Source organism: Mustela nivalis (assembly GCF_964662115.1).
Source record: "Mustela nivalis genome assembly, chromosome: 10".
In the NCBI taxonomy this organism is placed as follows: Eukaryota; Metazoa; Chordata; class Mammalia; order Carnivora; family Mustelidae; genus Mustela; species Mustela nivalis.
Genome location: NC_139029.1, coordinates 95,820,918 through 95,845,563, shown reverse-complemented (window position 1 = coordinate 95,845,563; position 24,646 = coordinate 95,820,918). Strand labels below are relative to the sequence as shown.

General features: G+C 53.5%; 1 protein-coding gene and 1 long non-coding RNA gene across 2 annotated transcripts in view; one reads left to right on the top strand and one right to left on the bottom strand.

The window, feature by feature from the left end:
* Positions 1-24,646, bottom strand: part of LOC309842813 — a 42,658-nt gene that overhangs the window by 3,356 nt on the left and 14,656 nt on the right. The window contains exons 2-3 of the long non-coding RNA XR_014299783.1: positions 20,033-20,613; positions 1,357-1,937 (exon numbers count right to left, since the gene is read on the bottom strand). This is a non-coding gene — a long non-coding RNA (uncharacterized lncRNA). The remainder of the gene's footprint in view (positions 1-1,356; positions 1,938-20,032; positions 20,614-24,646) is intronic.
* LOC309842244 (ral guanine nucleotide dissociation stimulator-like) lies at positions 10,582-14,835 on the top strand. The gene is made up of 8 exons (XM_082686189.1): positions 10,582-11,066; positions 11,429-11,532; positions 12,042-12,111; positions 12,728-12,799; positions 13,254-13,328; positions 13,968-14,000; positions 14,382-14,503; positions 14,682-14,835. Exons 1-8 carry the CDS (start codon positions 11,013-11,015, stop codon positions 14,716-14,718), a joined length of 567 nt encoding a protein of 188 aa, XP_082542315.1. The 5' UTR covers positions 10,582-11,012; the 3' UTR covers positions 14,719-14,835.

Sequence of the window (24,646 nt, the reverse complement as noted above, 5' to 3'; positions counted from 1 at the left end):
CAGTGGAACAGGAACACAGAGGAGGTTCTCCTGACACCAGCATCAGGATCCCAACTCCCTGAGCAAGAATGAAGAACCCCCGTCCCCCCACACACAATGGACACATATCACTGGAATGGGTCAGTTCCCAGGAAAAGCGAAATGCGGCCAAACATGGGAAGGTACACAATAACCTCACTGAAAGAAAGCCCACTGGGATCCCCTGCCCTGGGTCTTAAGTTCCACCTATGCATGAAGCCATTTGATAATCACAGGGGAAGGGAGGGAAAACTGAATGGGAAGCCACCAGAGAGGGAGAAAAACGATGCGAGGCTCTTCTCTAAGAAACAAGCAGAGGAGCCTAACAAATAGCAGGGAGCACATGGGGAGTTAGAGAGGAGAAGGGAGTTAGGGAAAACTGGAAGGGGAGGTGAACCTTGAGAGACTATAGACTCTGGAAAACAATCTGAGGGTTTTGAAGGGGCGGGGGCGTGGGAGGTCGGGGTACCAGGTGGTGGGTATTATAGAGGGCACGGATTGCACGGAGCACTGGGGGTGGTGCAAAAATAATGAATACTGTTATCCTGAAAATAAAGAAAAATTAAATTAAAAAAAAAAGCAAAGAAACAAGCAGAGGGTTGCTGGAGGGGAGGTGGGTGCGGGTATGGGACAATTCGGGCAGGAGCATAAAGGAGGGCATGCGATGGGATGAGCACTGGGGGTGAAACGCAACTGATGAACAGCTGGGCACTACCTCGGAAGCTGATGAGGAACTGTACGGTGGCTTACTGACTTTCCACAACAACAACAAAATACAATCCAAGGTTCTGTGTTTCCTTGATTTTCAAAGTGGAAAATACGGGATGATTTCTTTTCTTCCCTCAAGCAAGGAAATGACATAGCCTATTCACGAAAAGGCAATGCTCAGGACATTCTACCCCTTTCAGCCCTAAAGAGGTTTTTCAAACAGGCTTTCACCAGTTGCAGTCCTCATGCCCTTCTAGTCATTTCGGAGCACTCTTGACAGGGGGCAAACCCTTTTTTTCTTCAAGGTGACTCACCCCAAGCAGGTAATATCCCTATGTGCCACAGGAGTGACTACAGGTGCGCCCCCCCCCCAACCTTTCCAAGGGCCTCACTACAAGTTTTCCAGAAAGGTGGCATGAATAGTACTGGCTGGAAGGTGGATGCTGCATGACATCCATCCCTTTGTTCACTTGAGGGATGACTAGGGGCAAAGTCTCCATCTCAGTCGTGGACGTGCCAGAGCTCTCCAGCTCCCCTTCAGACACGGCCCTGCCCTCTCTCCCATAGAAGAACCTGCAGAACTACGTGACCATGAACTGGGAACACACAACAAGGGTACAAAGGTCTTACCTGAATTCAGCTCAGCATGGCAATGACAGACTGGTCCCTCTTGGAGGTTGTTCCCAGTGTCCTTGAGGCATTCGAACCCCTTCTTGGCGGCTGACTCCAGACAGTGGCTCACCTGTCACAGTGGCTCATGATAGAGGGATGAGAAGTTCCTCGGAGACAGGTGTCACCACACCACTATCATCACCCTTTGTCGTGGAATAAATCTATGTCCCTCGTCGGATTAAGAAACCCTTCAAACAGGACTGGAGCAGGTGGCAATAAAAGGCTCCCTTTGAAGAAGGGCTGAGCTTGGGGACATGTCCAGTCCTATGTCTCACTGCTGCCATCACCACACACAGTGGTGCCCCAAATGGGCAGGGTACCATTTCCAGTACACGGCTCCTGCTCGCCCAAGGTACCTATTCCTATCATCGCGCCATCGCATCTGGTCAGGACCCCAGCATTAGGCCTGTGCGTCTCCAGTTCCTGCTGCTGCCTACCTCCACCAGCGATCCTGTTTCCTCTCTGAATTCCGAGCGCCGCAGCATCCATCTTCCTCACCTTCACAAAACAGGATTGTGCAATGATTTCATGGATACGACCTGCAAGGCACAGGATGGAAAAGAAAAGGAAACTCACACCCTGGACATTCAGGATACTTAAAATCTTTGTGACTTGAATGACGTTATCAACCAAGGGAAAGCACAGTCCAGAAGTCGGGAAAGCATGTTTGCAAACCATGGATCTGGCAGGTTCTCAATATCCACAATATCTAGAGATCCCAGGAACTCAACAACATCAACAAGAAGAGAAAAACAAGTCAAATGTGATGTGTGAATGTACACATGGGCAAGAGACATAACCTCAAAGCTATACGCAAGGAAGGAAATTGCAAGCAATGAGATACCTTTATGAATCCATGAGGTTGGCTCCCCATGGAAAAAGAAAAACAAAACAAAACACAACAAAGCAAAACAAAACAAAACAAAACACTCGGGAGAAAGGAAAAGACCAAGCCATGACAAAGATAAAGAGAATTAGGAACCTTGCTGATTGGGTGTGGTAGGAATGTTTAAGGGCATGCTTGTGAAATCAGTATGACAGCTCTTCACAAAAATCAACTTGAGTGGGACACCTGGGTGGCTCAGTCTGTTGAGGTCTCAGGATCCTGGGATGGAGTCCCACATCGGGCTTCTTGCTCAGCCGGGAGCCTGCTTCTCCCCTGCCTGCTCTGCCTGCCACTTCTCCTGCTTCTGCATGCCTCTTTCTCACACTGACAAATGAATAAATAAACCGTTTTTAAAAAATCAACTTTCGCACTACCATGTGTTTTAGTACTTGCCCTTCTGTGCTAGGTACCCACATTCATGAACAGGATAGTATGGTCCTGGAGACTTATCTGAGCACACCTTCTCATGGCAGCATGGTTCCTAAAAGCTAACCCATGAACGCAATCCAAGTATCTGTCCAGGGAGGAACAGATGTTGTATATACAGACGTTGGGATAGTATTCATTCGCTAAAGAGGACAAAAACATTGACATGCGCCACCCCGTGGGCGAACGTTGAGGAGGGTGTGCTAAGTGAGAGGAGTATGCATGAAGATAACCAACTTGGACTCCACTCTTAGGACCTACCTAGAGTGGACTCCGAAGGACAGAAAGTAGAATGGTGTTTGCCAAGGGCTGGAAGGAGGCGCTCGCGGGAAGAGTCTGACGCATGCTAAAGAGCTTTAGATGGACAAGATGCCAAGGAGATGGGAAGGTGGGTTCCAGGGAGCTTGGGACAAAGACATTAATGCTTTTTAAGACATTTAGAATGTACTCCGTGAACTTCATGGACTTCACGATCTAAAAATAAATTGCACTGAAAAGCTGCAAAGATGGAGAACTGAACACAGGACCATTTCATCTGGCCCTTTATACCCTTTCCAGGTAGGTCCTCTCTCAGCCATTCGACTTCTGCCATTTTCCTTGAGACAACATGGAGCCAACAAAATGTCCTTCTGTGCCTACTTCGAGGTTGAAAGACAGAATTGCCCCACCCGGGACAACTTTATGTGAGAAGGTATTTTTCAGAGTTAATTTCTTGAGACCTGTTATTCCTTGATCATGTTTTCAAACAGAACCCAAACTGAACATTCTCCTTCGTCTGCTTGATTTTTCCTTCCCTGATTTTTTCCCCCCACTCAGAACCCATTGTTGATGCAAGGGGCTTGGGTGTTCCTATGCCTGTCGTCATCTACTGACTTTAGCTTCTGCTGTTTCCAGTTTTGCTTACGTGTCATTCCTTTACCAAGTCAACTTTCCCGAGGCTCATTATGAATAGTAAAATATTTTCGGCCCCAGTTGGATTGAAAGAACTGACATCGAGCACTGTGCACGTCTCAGCTACACAACACAATGACTTCATTTTCCTAGGCCCTAAAAGGATGACCAGAAGAAGTGGTGTTCACAAGGATTCCTGACCATGGGGGTGGGCGCAGGGAGTTCTTGGCCATATTCCTTGGCTGTCTAGGAGTATGTTCCCAGGCGTGGAACTCTGGGATCCTACGGTAGATTGTTGGTTGGGAGCATAGGAGCTAACAAATGCCGGTGAGGACAGGGAGAACAGGGAACCCTTGGACACCATCCGTGGGAATGCACACTGGCACAAGTCACTGTGCAACACAGTATGGAGAGTCCCACAGTCTAGAGATGGACCAACGCACCAAACAGTGCCATGCGAAAGAAAAGAGCAAGCGTTCCGTGAGACAAACGAAGAATACTCTGAAAGAAGGCTGCAGAGTCATTGGAGAGAAAGGCCCGAAAGGCCTCACTGAGGGGGACAGCGCTGAGGACAGAATAAAAACAAGGGAGCTAGTCCCACACAAGTCTGGCTGCCCTGTGTCATGAAGAGGGAAGGCACCTCTGCCTTAGAGCCTCACTACCAGAAGCTGGGTTGGCCAGAGGACATGAAAGAGGCATCCAGTGTGGCTGGAGAGCAACTGGGAGCAGAGCAGAGGGTAGTGAGGAAAACAGGGACAGGGCCTCAGGCCTGGGAGACAGGTAGCGATCTCTTGTCCCTCTGCAACGGCATTGCCCCAATACCCTGCATCTTCAAATGCATGGACTGAATGCCCCACAGTTGTTGCAGAAGAGGAATGGAGGCACAATTCCGCATGCTTCCTCCACATCACCATACTTGTGAGCCCGTGGTTGTAACTGAGGCTGGACTAGCAGAGGATTTTCCCCAACTTAGCACCCATCATTCGGGGAGCCATTCAACTCAGAATCTGAGTTTCTGGGCGCATGTTGGCCTTGCCACTGCCTCCGATCCTGGCACTGTGAGCCTCGATGGATGGCAGCGCCAACCATCTGGGCATGTTTTTCGCTTCAGATTCCGAGAAGAAAAGGGGAACAAGGGAGAAGTGGACCATGAGCAAAGAAACTAGGAAGTGCGAAACTCCTTGCCTGACATCTAGAGAAACACGAGGCATGCTATTTCATCACGTTGAGTAAGTACATCGCGTGGCTCAGAAGCCACTCGCTAACCACCCAGAGCTTGCAGAGTGATGCCTCCACCACAGGTCAGGATCCCTGGGAGCCACTGTGAAGGCTGCTCCCCTCATATACCAGAACGAGGGAAAGAGGTCTCCTTCTAAAGCTATGTGGGAAACAACTGAACCGTTTCACTACCGAGGATGACAAAGTCTGCATCTTCGTGCATTTCCACCCCATCATGGTGCCCCATTATAATGACGCCAAGAGGGAAATGGACGGTTCCAAAACGACACAAAGCCGGGACCCAGGCCTCCTCGCAGCGTTCCTCCAGGCCACGTCCCACCCCTTCCTGCAATTCATCTGGCCTTCTATGTGTGCCTCTGATTTCCCGTGACACCGTCGCACACATACCACAAATACGGTCTACATACACCCTAAGATGTCCCAAGGAACTAGATTCTCCCTGGTCCCCACTATGCAGGTTGGGAATGTGGGCACTAGGGGAGACACACAATGACTGAGGACACAGGAGTGGGAAAGGACAGAGAACAAACGTCTGACTTCAGCTCTGTCTCCTGAAAGGGAGGACCTGAGTGCCAATTCCAGAGCATGGTGCCTCTGGCACTTTTGGCTCATTGTGTACAGTCCCGGGGAAGAGAGGTCAAGAGCCAAGTGAAGGGGCTGCAGAGAGGGGGTGACTTTAGGAAGGGCCCCAGGTATTAGAATCCTGAAAGCGTGACCTCATATTCTTCATGATAGGCCCCAACTGAACTTAGAACTCTGGCAACCAGGCACCCACTTTCAAAGGGCAACCTGCTCTCCAGCACACTTGAGTGGAGACCTTCGACAGAACACCATGTTCAGTTGTTGTCTTCCTACTTCCAGGGGTGCTGGGCCCACAGGAGCCCAGAGCCAGAGACATGACTGCAGTTGCAGACAGTGCTTCAGCCCTCTTTTCCGAAGCTTCTGGTCATGGGGCCGGAGACACCAACAGGTAACACAAGGCAGCTCGGGGCAGCCCACTGGAGAGCGGGCAACAACTGTGGTCCCACCTCAGCGGGCACACACCACTGTCCCTTACTGTGTGGGAGCGCATCTCTCTCTCTCTCTCTCTCTCTCTCTCCCTGTTTGTGTGTGTGTGTGTGTTTGTAGAAGTGGGGACAGGGGATGAGGGATATGCCCTTCCTGGACAGAAGCAAGCTGCCTGGTGTTGGAGGCTGGACCCATCTGTCATGTTCATACCCCAGGTCATAGCAGGCTGGATGAAAAGGGGAGGGTGACACAATGATAAGGCTCATGGTAGTCATGAGCCTTAGAGTGTCCTCTGGCTACGTCCTTGCTCAATGTCTTTTCAGCCATCCCTCTTAGCCTGAACTGGAGAACACGATGTCTAGTGGGGGTGTCCCCTGGTGGCAATGTTCCGGGAGGCTGCTAATGGCTCTTGGCCCTGTGTCTATGGGGCACTGCCTTTTCAGAGCTGCACCCCAGAGACTGTGAATGAGCTGGCTGGGGACTTCAACGACTCCAACTCGCTGGACAAGGGTCAGGTGTCCCAGGCCACCCAGGATCAGTGCTGCTCTGAGGTGAGAATAGGAAGAAGCTCCTCCACACCCAGGGCCCCCATGCAACGATGGGGACAAACCTGGGGCCTTCCCAGAGTGTTTCCACTTGACTATTCCACCGGCCCCACCCCAGAGTAACCCACACCTCCGCACATATGCCACACCTATGGGTAAGTAAGGGAGGAAGACACTCTTCACCTACGTGGGACTGGTAGAGAATAGAGTGAATGCTTTCCGTGGCATGGGGGGAAGTTGTTTTGATTTCTTTCCTCTGGCCTTGTGTTGCTTTTCACAAAGCCATGAGTATCTTGGCCTTTTCCCACGGGTTTTACGATTTTCCCTACTCATGCCAGCTAACAAGTGGAGAACCCAGCTGGGTTCTGGAGAACTGGCCCACGCCCTTCTAAATCCTCATACCAGATAGGGTGATTGAACCTACAAAAGGGCCGGTGGGATCAAGCCATTCTACAGGTCTTTCTGGAATGTATCAACTCTCAGAACACATCGAATCCTAGGAGGTCCACCAGCTCACAGGCTCTTTCCCTCTAGGTCCTCACAGTCCCCCTTTCTAAAGGACGTGGTCTGCTACAGTGACTCGGTCTAGCATTGCTGCTGGAACTTGACGTGACTCAAACTGCTTGCCATTCCAGCAATGCTGCAAGGAAAGGGCACCTCAAGGGTCCTCACAGATGATTTGGGTCACTCCATCTGCCAGACCGTAGACCCAAAGATTGGGTGGAAGGCCTCCGATGCCTCCTGGCCCAGGTAGCTGGCTCTGGCATGAGCTGCTGCAAGGCTTCAGCTACTCCATCTCCCTTGACAAGCAGCAGGGACCTCAGGCCACCAACAACATCCAGTCCTGGTCTGGGGTGAGAACGGGCCCAGGTTCATGGCCAGTCTCAGGACCCAGAGATGACCGGGGCCAGCCCACAGCCCAGACTAGACACAACTGGCTGCCCTGGGGCCTGCCAAGGAAGGTGGTTTCCCCCTGAACCTTTCTGCCCCTGACAGCAACAGGCCAAACCGCATCAGCATAGGCGAAATGCCATGTAGCCCATGCTTTGGACAGATCTCAGACCCAACGCGGATGACCTTGAGCAGGCTTGGAGATTCTCAACCTCTCTTTTCTCCTCTCAACAGTAGGGCTCCTTCCTCATGACTCCATGGCATACACATACAGATCTTCATACGGGCTAGGAAGAGACAGACAGGCTATTGCTGTCCAGCGAACCACACATGTTGAAGTCACCAGTACATTTAAGCCTAGATGGGTCCTTTGGAGGTTGGTTTTAGGTTTTCAGCCAAGAACCTTTTTTCTGGGTGGGCACACAAGTCCCTCGTCGTCTTGCCCAAGTTCCCAAAGGGATGGGAGGATGCAGTCTGAGCTCCAGACCCTGCTCTTCCTGGGGCTTCACGGCGTTGAAGCTGACTATGTTGCTCCCCACCCCGCCCCCTTGTCTGCCTGCTGGAAAAGGCATCATCCCTGTCCCCGGACGAGGCCTGCACGATGCTGGAGCTCAAACAAGGCACAGTGCAGAGATGGAGACATTCCCTGCTGCTATCCTTCCCGGATAGAAGCCTCTCAATCGTCACCACCATGTTCTCCATCTATCAGATGTTCCCGTCAGCCCGGCAGGTCCGGGATCACCAGTTCCCTCGGTGAGTGCCCACCTCATAGCCAGCACAAGGGGGAGCCTTCCGTCTACTAGTTGTAGGACTTGGGAATGTCACTGCACCTCTCTGACTTTCCCTCTCCTGTCCGGAAAAGTGGAGGTGCTAAGAGGATGAACCTCGTAGGGCGACTGCAGGGAGTCATGGGAGGAAACATGGCACGCGCCTCTCTGGGGCCCGGCTCTGCAGAAAGGGCTGCTGGACATGCTGGGCGTCTTCGCGCTGAACATTTCCCTCTCCAGGGAAGACGCGTTCAGGCTCAACCCTCACAGGCCTGTGGTCCTTCTGGGTCTAGAGAAAGGAAACGGAAAGCTGGCAGCTTTCCTATTGGCAAAGGACCTCTGAGATGCCATCTAGCTGGTCCTGACTGTGGTCCTTTATGTGCCCAGGTCGAGGGGACACTGGGAGCAGGCAGAGCAGCCCAAGGGCCACTCAGGATTTGCAAAGTCCTGTTTGGGATGATTTCATTCAATCATGGCTCTTAAGCACCTAGGAATGCAGGCTCTCTCTAGTCACCAAGAGCAGTGAATGGGTAACGTAGAGACAATGTCTGGGTCTCCATTCTCGTCCCAGGGTCACATAGGCACTCTCCACATCCTAAGCACGCATGTCTAGCGTTCATCAGATGGGGCATCTCTGTGACCTACTCTAGGGATGAATGGATCCACCTCTCTTGGGACCACGAGGATGCACTCTACGATCAAGGAAGAACAGGATAGGTCTTTGGGTGCCAGAGGAGGTCCTGCTGCCTCCACAGAGCAGGGTGGGAGGCGACAGGGGATGTTGCTGGCGAGGGATGTTCAGAACCATGGATCTCCCAGGACTCTCGATTTCCATGGGAGAGCTTAGTGGGGCAGCTTCCTCTGAAGAGGCCAAAGAGTCCGAGAGAGGTGTGGACGGGATGCCAAGCACTCTGGGAAGCAGAGCCCATTGTGGGCTGAGTTGGTGCCTACAACAGCCATCCCTTGGATGGTCCATTCTTGCTCCGCCTGCCCCTATCCATATCCACCTCCGCTGACCACCACAAGTGGGGCCAAGGACAGAAAGGGTGGGGACCGGACCACTCACCCGTCGGCCTCCAACCAAAGCCCAGACACTGGTCTGCAGGGAGGATGCATGACTGAGGGGCCAAAGGACAGACCTATGGGAGGTCCCTCCCTCATCCCACGTGGTCAGCAGTCAGCAAGGACAGCTCCAGAGGGGTTGCAAGTGGGCTGGCGCCATTCTGTGGGGCCCACACCGAAAGGATGGTGCTGTGGGAGTAGCGTGGAAAAGGAAGGGAAGGCCAGGTCTCTGACTCTGCCCCACATTTGACTTTCCCCAGCACTCTGTGTCCCATCTTGGGAACCTGGCCTGAGCAGACACGGCAGGATATCGGGCAGTCCCTGCACACTGCCCATGTGGAGGTCAAGGGGGCCTATGTGCACGTCACGTGGCATGACCGGGACCTAAACACCCATGCCCCCGTTCCGCTGAGGCAGCGGGAACTTCTGCAGCTCACAGAGGCTGAGGCGGAGGGTAAGGGGCATTGCAAGCTGGGAAGGCCATCTGGGATGGGGCTCATGGGCTGGGTATTCCTTGAAAGGCCATGGGATCCGTCCTGTTCAGGGAAAGGCACATGGAGTGTCAGTGATGTGGCTGAATCGTTCCCCTTACTCCCACCCCCGTGTCCGCTATGCGACGCGTTCCAGCAGCTGAGCCGGCCAAAGAGCCTCCCATGGAGCGAGAGGCAACCCTGGCTCTGCATCAGCCATCACCTTCAGGGTCCGAGCCAGCCTCCCCTCCACCGGCTGCTCCAGAACTGGAACAGGGGCTCCTAGGTTACGGATGGTCGCCGGGTCCTGAGGCACAGACGGCTGGGCCATCGGCTTGCCTGGGAGTTTGCACGCCAGCTGTCGCAGGTGCCACTGAGCCCACTCCAGCCGCAGAGGCATCCTGCCAACCCAAGAAGCGGCTCAAAGAGAAGGAGCCTGACCTCCTGGACTTCCCTCCCAAGCTGGTGGCAGAGCAGCTCACCTACATGGATGCGGTGAGCAGCTGGGCCCCCAGGGTAGGAGGGCAGGGCCGGCTTTTCTTCTGCTCTCCGCTGCCCTATACCGGCTTTTCCCTGATGTGGACTCCTAGGATATAGGGCCAGATCTCAGCTGCAGCCCTAACCGACCGGGGAAACCCATCAGGGTTTTTAGACCTGAGCTTTCACTGTCCAGCTGCGGACTGTGGAGACAGGCACTGAGAAGGACTGAGGCAGAGGTACCACGCAGATGCAATGACTCAGAAGCGAGAGCCCGTAAATGGGAAGGCTCTGGTCCCCCGCGGGGAGGAGGGCAGCTCCCTGTGTGCAATCCCGTCCATGGGTCGCCCACCCATCTGCCTGGGAGCCTGAGCACCATCAACCTGGCTTAGGCATCTGATGCGTCCTGAAGGACAGGCTAGACACGGAAAGCCATGCTTTCAGCCACCAGGTGACAATGGGCACCTGTAAGGAGACAGGGACCGCAGGGATGAGCATTTGGAGGAGGGGATGCCCCCTTGGGAGCACCACCTGGTGCGGCCCCCTGGACATGGAATGATCAGGGTGCACACGCCTTCCTCCCTTCCCTTGCCTCTCTTGGCTCCTGGGGCATCCCGCACTGGCTTCCCTCGGAGAAGAAGAGGGGCATGAAATGCAGGCTCTCTAAGCAGGCTCCGGCCACATTCGCAGCCTCCTGAGCTCCAGCTCTGACCTGGGACCCCTCCCGAGGACATGAGTCTTGCATGGGCGAACATGTGTGGGGCTCAACACACCTCCCCCTGTCCCCTAGGAGCTGTTCAAGAAGGTGGTGCCCCATCAGTGCCTGGGCTCCGTCTGGTCCCGGAGGAACAGGCCTGGCAACGAGCACCTGGCACCCACAGTCCGGGCCACCATCGCCCACTTCAATGCTGTGGCCAGCTGCATCGTCACCACGTGCCTTGGCGACCCAAGCATGACAGCCCGGGACAGGGCCGTGGTGGTGGGCCACTGGATCCGGGTGGCCAAGGTATGCTGTGGGAGGCCCAGCTCCCTGAGGCTCGCCTGAGCCTCGGGAACTGCTCTTCTGTCTCGCTCCCTTCTCAGGGCTGAAGGCCCTGCTCTAAGGCCTGTGGTCCCTAGGCTCTTCCTCCCGGGGGCATGGCCCAACGTTGGGACGCTCAGTTCCCACGTGACGCCTCCTTTGCAGTGAGGGAAAATCCTCCCTCTCGCCAGCAGTGTTCCTCTTTAGGGCTGACCTGTGCCCTTCTGCAGCTCCCTGGACATCAGCTTCACCCGTGGGGGAGCCCTAAACCGAGGGGGGCACTAAAGCTCTCGAGCATCTGGGGCTCCTGCTCTCCCACTGACAGCTCCTTCTCCTCCCTCCCCCAGGCCTGTCAGATCCTAGGGAACTACTCCTCCCTGCGTGCCATCCTGGCGGCTCTGCAGAGTGCCTCCATCCACCGCCTGCAGAGGACATGGGACAACGTTTCCAGGTGAGGAGGCTTCTCTGCAGGAGGGGCCAGGATGGAGGCGGGATCTCCCACAGGCCTGTCCTTTGCCCCCCTCAGTCAGCTTGGACCTCCTGGGAGGCAGCAAACCCTGACCAAAGGACCTGGGCCCGGGGCTGCTCCTCTCAGCCTTCCTGGGGAACAGGCCACCAGGCCTCCTGCTTGAGAAATCCAATGTCCTCCATGCCCCACCCTGGCCTCAGCTGAATTCCATATTTCCACGTGGTGACTTGGCAGCCACTGAAGTCTCTGCCCATGGTTCAGCCAGAACCCCACCCAAACCGAGCTGTTCAATTAAGCTGGGAAGGGACGCCCAGGGGGACGCCCAGGAGAACGCCCTCCCATGTCCTACGAAGACCCCAGTGCTCAGAGCAGCCCAGAGCAAACCCTCAGCCAGCCCCGTGGACATGCGGGGCTGCTCCAAGAAAAGGGACTCGCACTCTACCCTGCCACGTTAGGACTCCCCTGAGCCTAACTTCTTTCCCTCTCTTCAGGAAGAGCTTCCGAACATTCCAACAGCTCTGCACAGAAGGCAACCCCCAGGGCAGGGAACTACTCATCAAGGTAGCACGGGAGGTGCAGGGCTCCAAGGACAGGAGAGGGGTGGGAGGAGGCGTGATCCTGTGTGGATGAAGTAGGGAATGGCCTGAAGCATTCCTCGGGGAGCAGAAGCCTTTGGCAGGAATGTGCTGACAGCCTGGGCTGAAGATTCCCCCTGGGGCTGGGACAAGCGGGTGCTGCCCATCCAGACTCCCTAGGCTAGATTTCAGGTCTCTCTGTGTCCATCCATCGAGAAGGTCCACATGGGGGCCCACATGAACGCGGACAGCCCAGAGGACAGGCCCCTGCTCACAGATGGGGTGGGGATGGGTTGTGGGCCACAAAAATGATGATCCTAAGAGGATCCTGAGTGCTCAGGAGACCGCAGGAGGTAGGTGGAGTTCCCCCTTCTGCCCATGGGAAAACAGGCTCAGGGAGGCCAGGCTCCAAGCTCCAGGTCCCCCATGGACTGAATGGGGGAGCTGAGATTGTTCTAGAAGGACTCGTGGCATGCTTCAGGGGAATGGAGCGTCAGTATCAGCAGACGTAGGTCGGACGTCTAGGGTCTGCAGTCCAAGACGGTGGGCGCAAGGGGACTGAGGCTATTCTGCTCTCAAGGATCTTGTCCTTGGCCCTCTAGAAGCGGCCCTCGAACAAACTGGCCAGCCTGGTGAGGCAGCTGCAGAGAGCGCGGAAGGGGCTGCCCAAGAAGGTGAGTGTGCCTGAGGGACAGGGCCTCCAAGGCCAGGGGAGAGGGGCTCCTCCCTGAGGGCTAGAAGCGTCCAGATCAGGACAGGTGGGACCTGCCACTCCAGCTCCACCTCCTGCCTGCCGCCACAGTTGCTCAATGTCTTCTTTCCTGGGGACCAGGAGGAAGGAGTCTAGCAGGCTGGGTAGAGAATGGATTTGGGGCTGGGGAGGGGCCCGGGGCTCCATAGCCAGGGGGTTTTTTGAATTTCAAAAAGCAGGCCCTGGAGGGGATTAGGAGGAGTCTGATGTTCTGGGAGGGTGAGGGGAAAGCGAATCCAGGGGAAGCAACTAAGGGTCCTAGGCCCTTTTCCATGTGGGAAAGTGGGGTGGGCCAGGACGCTGAAGTCTTTTCGGGGAGGGCCCCTGTGGGCACCAGACAGCAGGGACTCATCCCAAACCTACCCCTCATGACACAGGGTGTCGTCCCATACCTTGGCACTTTCCTCTCCGACCTGGTGGTGCTTGATACAGCAATGGAGGACTACCTGGAGGTGGGTGAGCCTGAGGATTGTGGAGGAGGGACCAGAGTCCTGAGGACAGGGAGCAGAGAGTCCCCGGACTGAGCCCTGAGCTCTGAGTCCTTCGGAGACCTCCCTTCCCCACAGCCTCACAGCCGCCCCTAAGAACTGGCATCTCTTGCCCATCTCAGTGCTGAGGGAAGGGAGTCTGCGCCCATCTCAGTGCTGAGGGAAGGGAGTCTGCACCCAGACGGGTGGCCCAAGACTGGGGAAGCACCAGCGCATCCTGAAGGTGAAGCTGCATGCGCTCTGTGTGCATGGGCTGCAGCCTCTCCCTCAGACCTTGCCTGTCGGGGACAGTGAAGTCAGGACCCTGCACATCAGCCACACTTCAGGAGCCCAGCAGATCCTGCCTGCCTGAGGCGTCTGCCGCTCCCTTCAGTCACCACAGAGTGTTGTGCTGCAGGGTGCTGACCGGGAGCCCTTTCAGCATCCCCCAGTCTTCCTTCCTCTGGACCCCAGGGCTTGCCCTAACCCCAGTCTCATTGTGTGTGTGGCTTGGCGGCCCACTCCGGGGTCCTGGCCTACGCGCAGCCTCAGAACGGGTGGGTGTAAGGTGCTAGGACTGACCGGGGGCCTCTTTCTGAAGGACAATGGTTGTCTACTTTCCAGGGCAATGAGATCAACCACCGCAAAAAGAATAAGGTGAGCATACGTAGCCCTGGCTGTAGGGAAGGGCAGGCAGACCCTATCAGAGACGCCCCTGGGAAGAACATTGCTTGGCTCCATCCACTCCCCTCCATCTCCCATTTCCTGGGACAGGTTGCTAAGAATGAAGTGCAAGACCCATCGAGTCAGTCAGTAGGGATCCACAAGGGCATCAAGGAGAACTTCCCTTGATGGAGGAGGGGCTAATTCTACTAGCCTCTGAGAACAGTTTGGGACCAGACGAAGTTGCATGCAGGAGGGTGGTCATGTGTGCCAAGACCCAGGACCCGACCCCTGTCCCGCTGCTCGGCCCTCACCGGGCCCTGTAGCTTCCCCACCCAGGCTCAGGGTGCATCCTGTGCCTCTGTCCCGGCCCAGGAATACCGAGTCCTCACGGACATCATGCTGCTCCAGGCGGCGGCAGAGAATTACTGCCTAGAGCCCCAGCATCCATTCACGGCCTGGTTCTGGGCTGTGGAGCGGCTCAGCGAGGAGGACAGGTGAGGCCCACTCAGGAGCTGGGTCAGGCGACGTCGGGGTGGACTCTTTCTGCTGGCCCCGCCTGGGATCCTCCTTCTAGGGCTCCCTGGGCAGCCAGACACCAGCTGTGGGAAAACCCTGGGAGGGACTCCTGAATGCCAGCTGCTGCTCAACTCACAGGTGTCCCTCTGTCCTTAGCTACAACCTGTCATGCCAGCTGGAGCCGCGGTCCTAGCTGGCCAGCAGAACACAAGCACCAGGACCACTGGCTACAGCCACCATCAGACCTGAACCCGTGCACACTGGCTGAGCCAAGGATTGCCCCTCGGCCCCTGGGCTACTTGTGGTGCACGAGCCCCATCCGCTGCTCAACACCCCTTCCTCTCCCATACAGAATTACTTGTTCTGGAAGGGGCAATATTGAATATAATTAAAGGGTTGTTATTTAACCACAACCACCACCACCACAACAACAAAAAGGAATGAGAACCCTTGGGATTAAAGTTTTCTTACCCAAATAATAATAGTAGTAGTAGTAGTAATAATAATAATAATAATAATAATAATAATAATAAAGGTTTTTATTTTCTCCTCTACCTGCCCACGTGTGCGTTTGGTTCTTTTATTTCCTACGGTAATGTACAACGTGTACAGACTCTCTTCTTCATTCCTGAACCCAGAAATCTTACAGAGTCAGCAGCTATTCAATGGGGCAGAAAGGAGAGGAGCCAGCCCTCCTCACTTCTGGTGGCACTACTCATTACTGGTGGCACCTCCCAATGCCGTTTCCTCAGAGGACAGGTTCATTTCTGTGTCAGGCATCTGGGCAAACAGCAGACACAGCCCTCAGGACCCCTGAGATGGAGACGTTGCAGGTCCTTCCCCAGGAAGGCAACAAACCCTGACCAGGCGAGTCCTGGAGAGTTCCTTCCCCTCCCCAGAACTATGTGCTGCCCAGGAGAGGGGCTGCTACTCTACCCTCTAAAGCAAGGAGGACGATGTCTTGCTTCCTTGGGGATATGCTACGTGTGCGTGTGTTTGTGCGGGTTTGGACCCAGTATTTGGGACTGACGGTTGTCGAGTTCAGTCTCCTGAATTGCATCAGCACGATGTAGGGAAAACACATGCAAAGAGATTCAACCCTGCCTGTGGAAGCTCCAAAATCTGAGGAAGATATTTTGTAAATGGAAGAAGGGCAGGCAGGACGTCCCGTCCTCAGTTTCCCTAGAGGCTCTCCAGGTTCACCCTTTACCAAGACTGGAATCCCCCTGGGATCCTTATCCAGGATCTCTGGATTCCTTTTCCCTGCTTCTTTTGGGTGAGGCTGGAGAAAAACGAAAGAAACTGGGAGGTGTCTCTGGCTCTATTCACGTCTATGCTGACCTAGGAGCTAGGATGTCCAGCCATCCTGCATTTCCTTACGCAGTTCTTGGCAAGGCCGTGGGGCCCTTCAGGCCCCTGACCCTCTTGGTCAGGTCCATGGTAGCCACTGCTCCCTGGCTGGGGCCTGATGGAGCAGAGATTGGTTCTCCCTTGCCAGGATAAAGGTTCAGATCCTTGACCAGAGAAACCCCACACTCTCCTGGCTGGCCAAGGGCACTGTCAGGTCCAGGTGGTTCTGAAGTCCCTGGTCTCCATCATCCACCAGGTGACACACCCATGTTCCACTCACTTGTCTGAAATGGGGAACTCGCCTGACGCGGTAGACCAACACACACATGGAATGTGAGCAGGGGAGAAGCGTCTATCATGCAAATGGATGCGAAACGAAGCAAGGGTAGGAATCCTTCTCTCCAGACACAACAGACTCTGAACCAAAGGGGGGAGGTACGAAGCCACAGAGAAGGACACTACTTCCTCGCAAGGGAGGCCATGTAATAGGAGAGAACATCTCGAAATATGTAGACACGCACCATGGGAGCACCCAAAGGCATCCAACAGTGCATAACAAACATAAAGTCACCTTTGACAGCCGTACCATGCAGTGGGGGACTCTAACACCCCACATCTGCTAATGGACACAGGATCCAAACTGACAATCAACAGGGAATCTATGGCTTTGAGGGATGCACCCGTTTCAACACGTAGATGCAGAACCTTCCACCCTGAAACCGCAGCACCCGCAGTGCTGGATTTCCAGTGCACATGGAACATTCTCCAGAGTAGATCACACGTTAGGGCACAACCCAAGTCTCAACAAACTCCAAAAGATGGATATCATCCCACGCATCTTTTCTCAGCACGATGCTACGGAACGCCAAATGAACCCTAAGAGCAACCCTGGAGAGACCACGAATCCATGGAAGTTCAATTACATGCTACCCAACCAGCACTGGGTCAACCCGGAATCCAAAGAGGATGTCCAAAATTACATGGAAGCAAAAGGACACGCCAAGGGTCCCCAACCTTGCAGATACAGCGCCAGGGAATCTAAGAAGACAGGATCCAGCACCACAAGAAAAATCCCCAATACCATCAGCTGACACATAAGGACCTAGCCAAAGCACAACACAGAGCTCCTGAGCAGTCGCTCAGCCTGGGCGAGTTGGAGCTCCTGCTGTTGGGTGCAGGCTTAGCTTCCATCTCGACTCTAAGTCCCAGCCTGGGGGGTGTTCTTTCCTTTCTCCCAGGACCATCCCCACCAGGGCCACTGGGGAATCAACCCTTCAGGGGGTTCTCGGCAGAGAGAAATGGCCCAAAGGGCCCAGGAAACAACCACCCCTTCCCCACTGGTGGATCAAGGTGGCCCATTAGCGCTCCCTCTGTGGAACATTCCACAGTGCTTTTGGGGGGACGACCCTCTCAGGCTCTGATGCCCAGGGTTTCTCGGCAAAGGGCAGATTCCGACTGAGTACCCCTGGGAGGGACCTGACACTCTGCACTTCCAGCATGCTCGCAGCTAATGCCCCGGCCACCTGTCCCCGGAGCACACGGAGAGACAACTTGCCAGCGGACCAGTGGACAAAACGTCCTCTCTTTCACCACCAGGAAGAGATCGATGCGCAACCGTCTGGCAGCCACAAAGAGGTGTTTGATTGTCAGGAAGATCAACAGCCAGGCAGGGCTTGGTCCACCCCCACAGGCCTCTCCTCCTCTTCTCCTCCAGAGTATAGGGAGGCAGGATGGCAGGAAAGACAGTTTGTTCAGTGGAAGCGAAATCCTGAGCTTGAGTCCCTTTCTCCCTAGTAGCCTGGGCACTCCTACGCTGCTTCCACTGTGGCCTCTGTGCAAGGCCATTCGAAACACCAGTGCTGGCTTGCGAAGTTCCGGGATACTGGGCAGAAAGCGATGGAACACAAGAGAGTCCCAGGGAAGTGACAACGGGTTTGGTCATGAAAGCTTGAAGCTGTCAAAGACCATCTCTTGCCCTATGTTCCCTTGGTCAGAAACCTTTCAGCAACCGCTCAGAGGAGAGACAGGCAGGTACAGAGCAGGGATGGGGAACCCTGGGAGCCACTGTGGACCGAACCGTGGGTGTTTTGTTAACATGGGCTTTGATTCATGTGTGACTTTTCAGAAACAGAAAAGAATAAAGGGAATCAGGAAACAGAGGCAATCAAAAACACCGGCTCAAATATAGGGAACATACTGTTGGGAACCAGGTGGGCGGATGGGTGGAAGAGGGGGTGGGGATTAAGAAGACACTTACTGTGCTGAGCACCGAGTCACATACAGAATTCCTGAATCCCTACTCTTCAACTGAAACGACGAAAATACTGTACGTCCATTAGACTGTATTTTCAAAATTGTCTTTGAAAGGTGGGTATTAGGAGACCAAAATGAGATTACGCTCTGAGAGTTTCCCAATCAGGTCTCCTCAGGCTGTACGTGAATGCACCTTAAAGATCAGTGAAAGAGCCCAAAGACAAAAGTGACATCTGTTGATATGGAAAGGCCAGTGCCCACCTCTGTGATCACAGAAAACACACACCTTCCTATGATATTGGCTGTCGTAAAAGCATTTCACCGACGTCCCCTTGGAGCTACGCTCCTCTGGTATTTCCATTCTCCTTGGTTGTGTGTCCTCATGGAGTAGTTGAAGGGAATATTGCTACCCCGTGTTTGGTGGACTAAACCAAAGCTGGCTATTTCTAGCCCCTGGAAGACTGAGCTAAAGGGCCTTCTGGAAAACATTGCACAACTGGATCTCTCATCGTCTTCCAGAGAAGGAAAGGGAGGCCCCAAAGGGCACCAGTGGAACAGGAACACAGAGGAGGTTCTCCTGACACCAGCATCAGGATCCCAACTCCCTGAGCAAGAATGAAGAACCCCCGTCCCCCCACACACAATGGACACATATCACTGGAATGGGTCAGTTCCCAGGAAAAGCGAAATGCGGCCAAACATGGGAAGGTACACAATAACCTCACTGAAAGAAAGCCCACTGGGATCCCCTGCCCTGGGTCTTAAGTTCCACCTATGCATGAAGCCATTTGATAATCACAGGGGAAGGGAGGGAAAACTGAATGGGAAGCCACCAGAGAGGGAGAAAAACGATGCGAGGCTCTTCTCTAAGAAACAAGCAGAGGAGCCTAACAAATAGCAGGGAGCACATGGGGAGTTAGAGAGGAGAAGGGAGTTAGGGAAAACTGGAAGGGGAGGTGAACCTTGAGAGACTATAGACTCTGGAAAACAATCTGAGGGTTTTGAAGGGGCGGGGGCGTGGGAGGTCGGGGTACCAGGTGGTGGGTATTATAGAGGGCACGGATTGCACGGAGCACTGGGGGTGGTGCAAAAATAATGAATACTGTTATCCTGAAAATAAAGAAAAATTAAATTAAAAAGAAAAGCAAAGAAACAAGCAGAGGGTTGCTGGAGGGGAGGTGGGTGCGGGTATGGGACAATTCGGGCAGGAGCATAAAGGAGGGCATGCGATGGGATGAGCACTGGGGGTGAAACGCAACTGATGAACAGCTGGGCACTACCTCGGAAGCTGATGAGGAACTGTACGGTGGCTTACTGACTTTCCACAACAACAACAAAATACAATCCAAGGTTCTGTGTTTCCTTGATTTTCAAAGTGGAAAATACGGGATGATTTCTTTTCTTCCCTCAAGCAAGGAAATGACATAGCCTATTCACGAAAAGGCAATGCTCAGGACATTCTACCCCTTTCAGCCCTAAAGAAGTTTTTCAAACAGGCTTTCACCAGTTGCAGTCCTCATGCCCTTCTAGTCATTTCGGAGCACTCTTGACAGGGGGCAAACCCTTTTTTTCTTCAAGGTGACTCACCCCAAGCAGGTAATATCCCTATGTGCCACAGGAGTGACTACAGGTGCGCCCCCCCCCCCAACCTTTCCAAGGGCCTCACTACAAGTTTTCCAGAAAGGTGGCATGAATAGTACTGGCTGGAAGGTGGATGCTGCATGACATCCATCCCTTTGTTCACTTGAGGGATGACTAGGGGCAAAGTCTCCATCTCAGTCGTGGACGTGCCAGAGCTCTCCAGCTCCCCTTCAGACACGGCCCTGCCCTCTCTCCCATAGAAGAACCTGCAGAACTACGTGACCATGAACTGGGAACACACAACAAGGGTACAAAGGTCTTACCTGAATTCAGCTCAGCATGGCAATGACAGACTGGTCCCTCTTGGAGGTTGTTCCCAGTGTCCTTGAGGCATTCGAACCCCTTCTTGGCGGCTGACTCCAGACAGTGGCTCACCTGTCACAGTGGCTCATGATAGAGGGATGAGAAGTTCCTCGGAGACAGGTGTCACCACACCACTATCATCACCCTTTGTCGTGGAATAAATCTATGTCCCTCGTCGGATTAAGAAACCCTTCAAACAGGACTGGAGCAGGTGGCAATAAAAGGCTCCCTTTGAAGAAGGGCTGAGCTTGGGGACATGTCCAGTCCTATGTCTCACTGCTGCCATCACCACACACAGTGGTGCCCCAAATGGGCAGGGTACCATTTCCAGTACACGGCTCCTGCTCGCCCAAGGTACCTATTCCTATCATCGCGCCATCGCATCTGGTCAGGACCCCAGCATTAGGCCTGTGCGTCTCCAGTTCCTGCTGCTGCCTACCTCCACCAGCGATCCTGTTTCCTCTCTGAATTCCGAGCGCCGCAGCATCCATCTTCCTCACCTTCACAAAACAGGATTGTGCAATGATTTCATGGATACGACCTGCAAGGCACAGGATGGAAAAGAAAAGGAAACTCACACCCTGGACATTCAGGATACTTAAAATCTTTGTGACTTGAATGACGTTATCAACCAAGGGAAAGCACAGTCCAGAAGTCGGGAAAGCATGTTTGCAAACCATGGATCTGGCAGGTTCTCAATATCCACAATATCTAGAGATCCCAGGAACTCAACAACATCAACAACAAGAGAAAAACAAGTCAAATGTGATGTGTGAATGTACACATGGGCAAGAGACATAACCTCAAAGCTATACGCAAGGAAGGAAATTGCAAGCAATGAGATACCTTTATGAATCCATGAGGTTGGCTCCCCATGGAAAAAGAAAAACAAAACAAAACACAACAAAGCAAAACAAAACAAAACAAAACACTCGGGAGAAAGGAAAAGACCAAGCCATGGCAAAGATAAAGAGAATTAGGAACCTTGCTGATTGGGTGTGGTAGGAATGTTTAAGGGCATGCTTGTGAAATCAGTATGACAGCTCTTCACAAAAATCAACTTGAGTGGGACACCTGGGTGGCTCAGTCTGTTGAGGTCTCAGGATCCTGGGATGGAGTCCCACATCGGGCTTCTTGCTCAGCCGGGAGCCTGCTTCTCCCCTGCCTGCTCTGCCTGCCACTTCTCCTGCTTCTGCATGCCTCTTTCTCACGCTGACAAATGAATAAATAAACCGTTTTTAAAAAATCAACTTTCGCACTACCATGTGTTTTAGTACTTGCCCTTCTGTGCTAGGTACCCACATTCATGAACAGGATAGTATGGTCCTGGAGACTTATCTGAGCACACCTTCTCATGGCAGCATGGTTCCTAAAAGCTAACCCATGAACGCAATCCAAGTATCTGTCCAGGGAGGAACAGATGTTGTATATACAGACGTTGGGATAGTATTCATTCGCTAAAGAGGACAAAAACATTGACATGCGCCACCCCGTGGGCGAACGTTGAGGAGGGTGTGCTAAGTGAGAGGAGTATGCATGAAGATAACCAACTTGGACTCCACTCTTAGGACCTACCTAGAGTGGACTCCGAAGGACAGAAAGTAGAATGGTGTTTGCCAAGGGCTGGAAGGAGGCGCTCGCGGGAAGAGTCTGACGCATGCTAAAGAGCTTTAGATGGACAAGATGCCAAGGAGATGGGAAGGTGGGTTCCAGGGAGCTTGGGACAAAGACATTAATGCTTTTTAAGACATTTAGAATGTACTCCGTGAACTTCATGGACTTCACGACCTAAAAATAAATTGCACTGAAAAGCTGCAAAGATGGAGAAATGAACACAGGACCATTTCATCTGGCCCTTTATACCCTTTCCAGGTAGGTCCTCTCTCAGCCATTCGACTTCTGCCATTTTCCTTGAGACAACATGGAGCCAACAAAATGTCCTTCTGTGCCTACTTCGAGGTTGAAAGACAGAATTGCCCCACCCGGGACAACTTTATGTGAGAAGGTATTTTTCAGAGTTAATTTCTTGAGACCTGTTATTCCTTGATCATGTTTTCAAACAGAACCCAAACTGAACATTCTCCTTCGTCTGCTTGATTTTTCCTTCCCTGATTTTTTCCCCCCACTCAGAACCCATTGTTGATGCAAGGGCTTGGGTGTTCCTATGCCTGTCGTCATCTACTGACTTTAGCTTCTGCTGTTTCCAGTTTTGCTTACGTGTCATTCCTTTACCAAGTCAACTTTCCCGAGGCTCATTATGAATAGTAAAATATTTTCGGCCCCAGTTGGATTGAAAGAACTGACATCGAGCACTGTGCACGTCTCAGCTACACAACACAATGACTTCATGTTCCTAGGCCCTAAAAGGATGACCAGAATAAGCGGTGTTCACAAGGATTCCTGACCATGGGGGTGGGCGCAGGGAGTTCTTGGCCATATTCCTTGGCTGTCTAGGAGTATGTTCCCAGGCGTGGAACTCTGGGATCCTACGGTAGATTGTTGGTTGGGAGCATAGGAGCTAACAAATGCCGGTGAGGACAGGGAGAACAGGGAACCCTTGGACACCATCCGTGGGAATGCACACTGGCACAAGTCACTGTGCAACACAGTATGGAGGGTCCCACAGTCTAGAGATGGACCAACGCACCAAACAGTGCCATGCGAAAGAAAAGAGCAAGCGTTCCGTGAGACAAACGAAGAATACTCTGAAAGAAGGCTGCAGAGTCATTGGAGAGAAAGGCCCGAAAGGCCTCACTGAGGGGGACAGCGCTGAGGACAGAATAAAAACAAGGGAGCTAGTCCCACACAAGTCTGGCTGCCCTGTGTCATGAAGAGGGAAGGCACCTCTGCCTTAGAGCCTCACTACCAGAAGCTGGGTTGGCCAGAGGACATGAAAGAGGCATCCAGTGTGGCTGGAGAGCAACTGGGAGCAGAGCAGAGGGTGGTGAGGAAGGCAGGGACAGGGCCTCAGGCCTGGGAGACAGGTAGCGATCTCTTGTCCCTCTGCAACGGCATTGCCCCAATACCCTGCATCTTCAAATGCATGGACTGAATGCCCCACAGTTGTTGCAGAAGAGGAATGGAGGCACAATTCCGCATGCTTCCTCCACATCACCATACTTGTGAGCCCGTGGTTGTAACTGAGGCTGGACTAGCAGAGGATTTTCCCCAACTTAGCACCCATCATTCGGGGAGCCATTCAACTCAGAATCTGAGTTTCTGGGCGCATGTTGGCCTTGCCACTGCCTCCGATCCTGGCACTGTGAGCCTCGATAGATGGCAGCGCCAACCATCTGGGCATGTTTTTCGCTTCAGATTCCGAGAAGAAAAGGGGAACAAGGGAGAAGTGGACCATGAGCAAAGAAACTAGGAAGTGCGAAACTCCTTGCCTGACATCTAGAGAAACACGAGGCATGCTATTTCATCACGTTGAGTAAGTACATCGCGTGGCTCAGAAGCCACTCGCTAACCACCCAGAGCTTGCAGAGTGATGCCTCCACCACAGGTCAGGATCCCTGGGAGCCACTGTGAAGGCTGCTCCCCTCATATACCAGAACGAGGGAAAGAGGTCTCCTTCTAAAGCTATGTGGGAAACAACTGAACCGTTTCACTACCGAGGATGACAAAGTCTGCATCTTCGTGCATTTCCACCCCATCATGGTGCCCCATTATAATGACGCCAAGAGGGAAAGGGACGGTTCCAAAACGACACAAAGCCGGGACCCAGGCCTCCTCGCAGCGTTCCTCCAGGCCACGTCCCACCCCTTCCTGCAATTCATCTGGCCTTCTATGTGTGCCTCTGATTTCCCGTGACACCGTCGCACACATACCACAAATACGGTCTACATACACCCTAAGATGTCCCAAGGAACTAGATTCTCCCTGGTCCCCACTATGCAGGTTGGGAATGTGGGCACTAGGGGAGACACACAATGACTGAGGACACAGGAGTGGGAAAGGACAGAGAACAAACGTCTGACTTCAGCTCTGTCTCCTGAAAGGGAGGACCTGAGTGCCAATTCCAGAGCATGGTGCCTCTGGCACTTTTGGCTCATTGTGTACAGTCCCGGGGAAGAGAGGTCAAGAGCCAAGTGAAGGGGCTGCAGAGAGGGGGTGACTTTAGGAAGGGCCCCAGGTATTAGAATCCTGAAAGCGTGACCTCATATTCTTCATGATAGGCCCCAACTGAACTTAGAACTCTGGCAACCAGGCACCCACTTTCAAAGGGCAACCTGCTCTCCAGCACACTTGAGTGGAGACCTTCGACAGAACACCATGTTCAGTTGTTGTCTTCCTACTTCCAGGGGTGCTGGGCCCACAGGAGCCCAGAGCCAGAGACATGACTGCAGTTGCAGACAGTGCTTCAGCCCTCTTTTCCGAAGCTTCTGGTCATGGGGCCGGAGACACCAACAGGTAACACAAGGCAGCTCGGGGCAGCCCACTGGAGAGTGGGCAACAACTGTGGTCCCACCTCAGCGGGCACACACCACTGTCCCTTACTGTGTGGGAGCGCATCTCTCTCTCTCTCTCTCTCTCTCCCTGTTTGTGTGTGTGTGTGTGTGTGTGTGTGTGTG

Excerpts from the sequence above, each read along its gene's own strand:
- LOC309842244 (XM_082686189.1), top strand. The coding sequence starts at position 11,013 with ATGACAGCCCGGGACAGGGCCGTGGTGGTGGGCCACTGGATCCGGGTG. Across the intron at positions 13,329-13,967 it reads CAATGGAGGACTACCTGGAG|GGCAATGAGATCAACCACCG; the intron begins GTGGGTGAGCCT and ends TCTACTTTCCAG. Across the intron at positions 14,001-14,381 it reads ACCACCGCAAAAAGAATAAG|GAATACCGAGTCCTCACGGA; the intron begins GTGAGCATACGT and ends GTCCCGGCCCAG.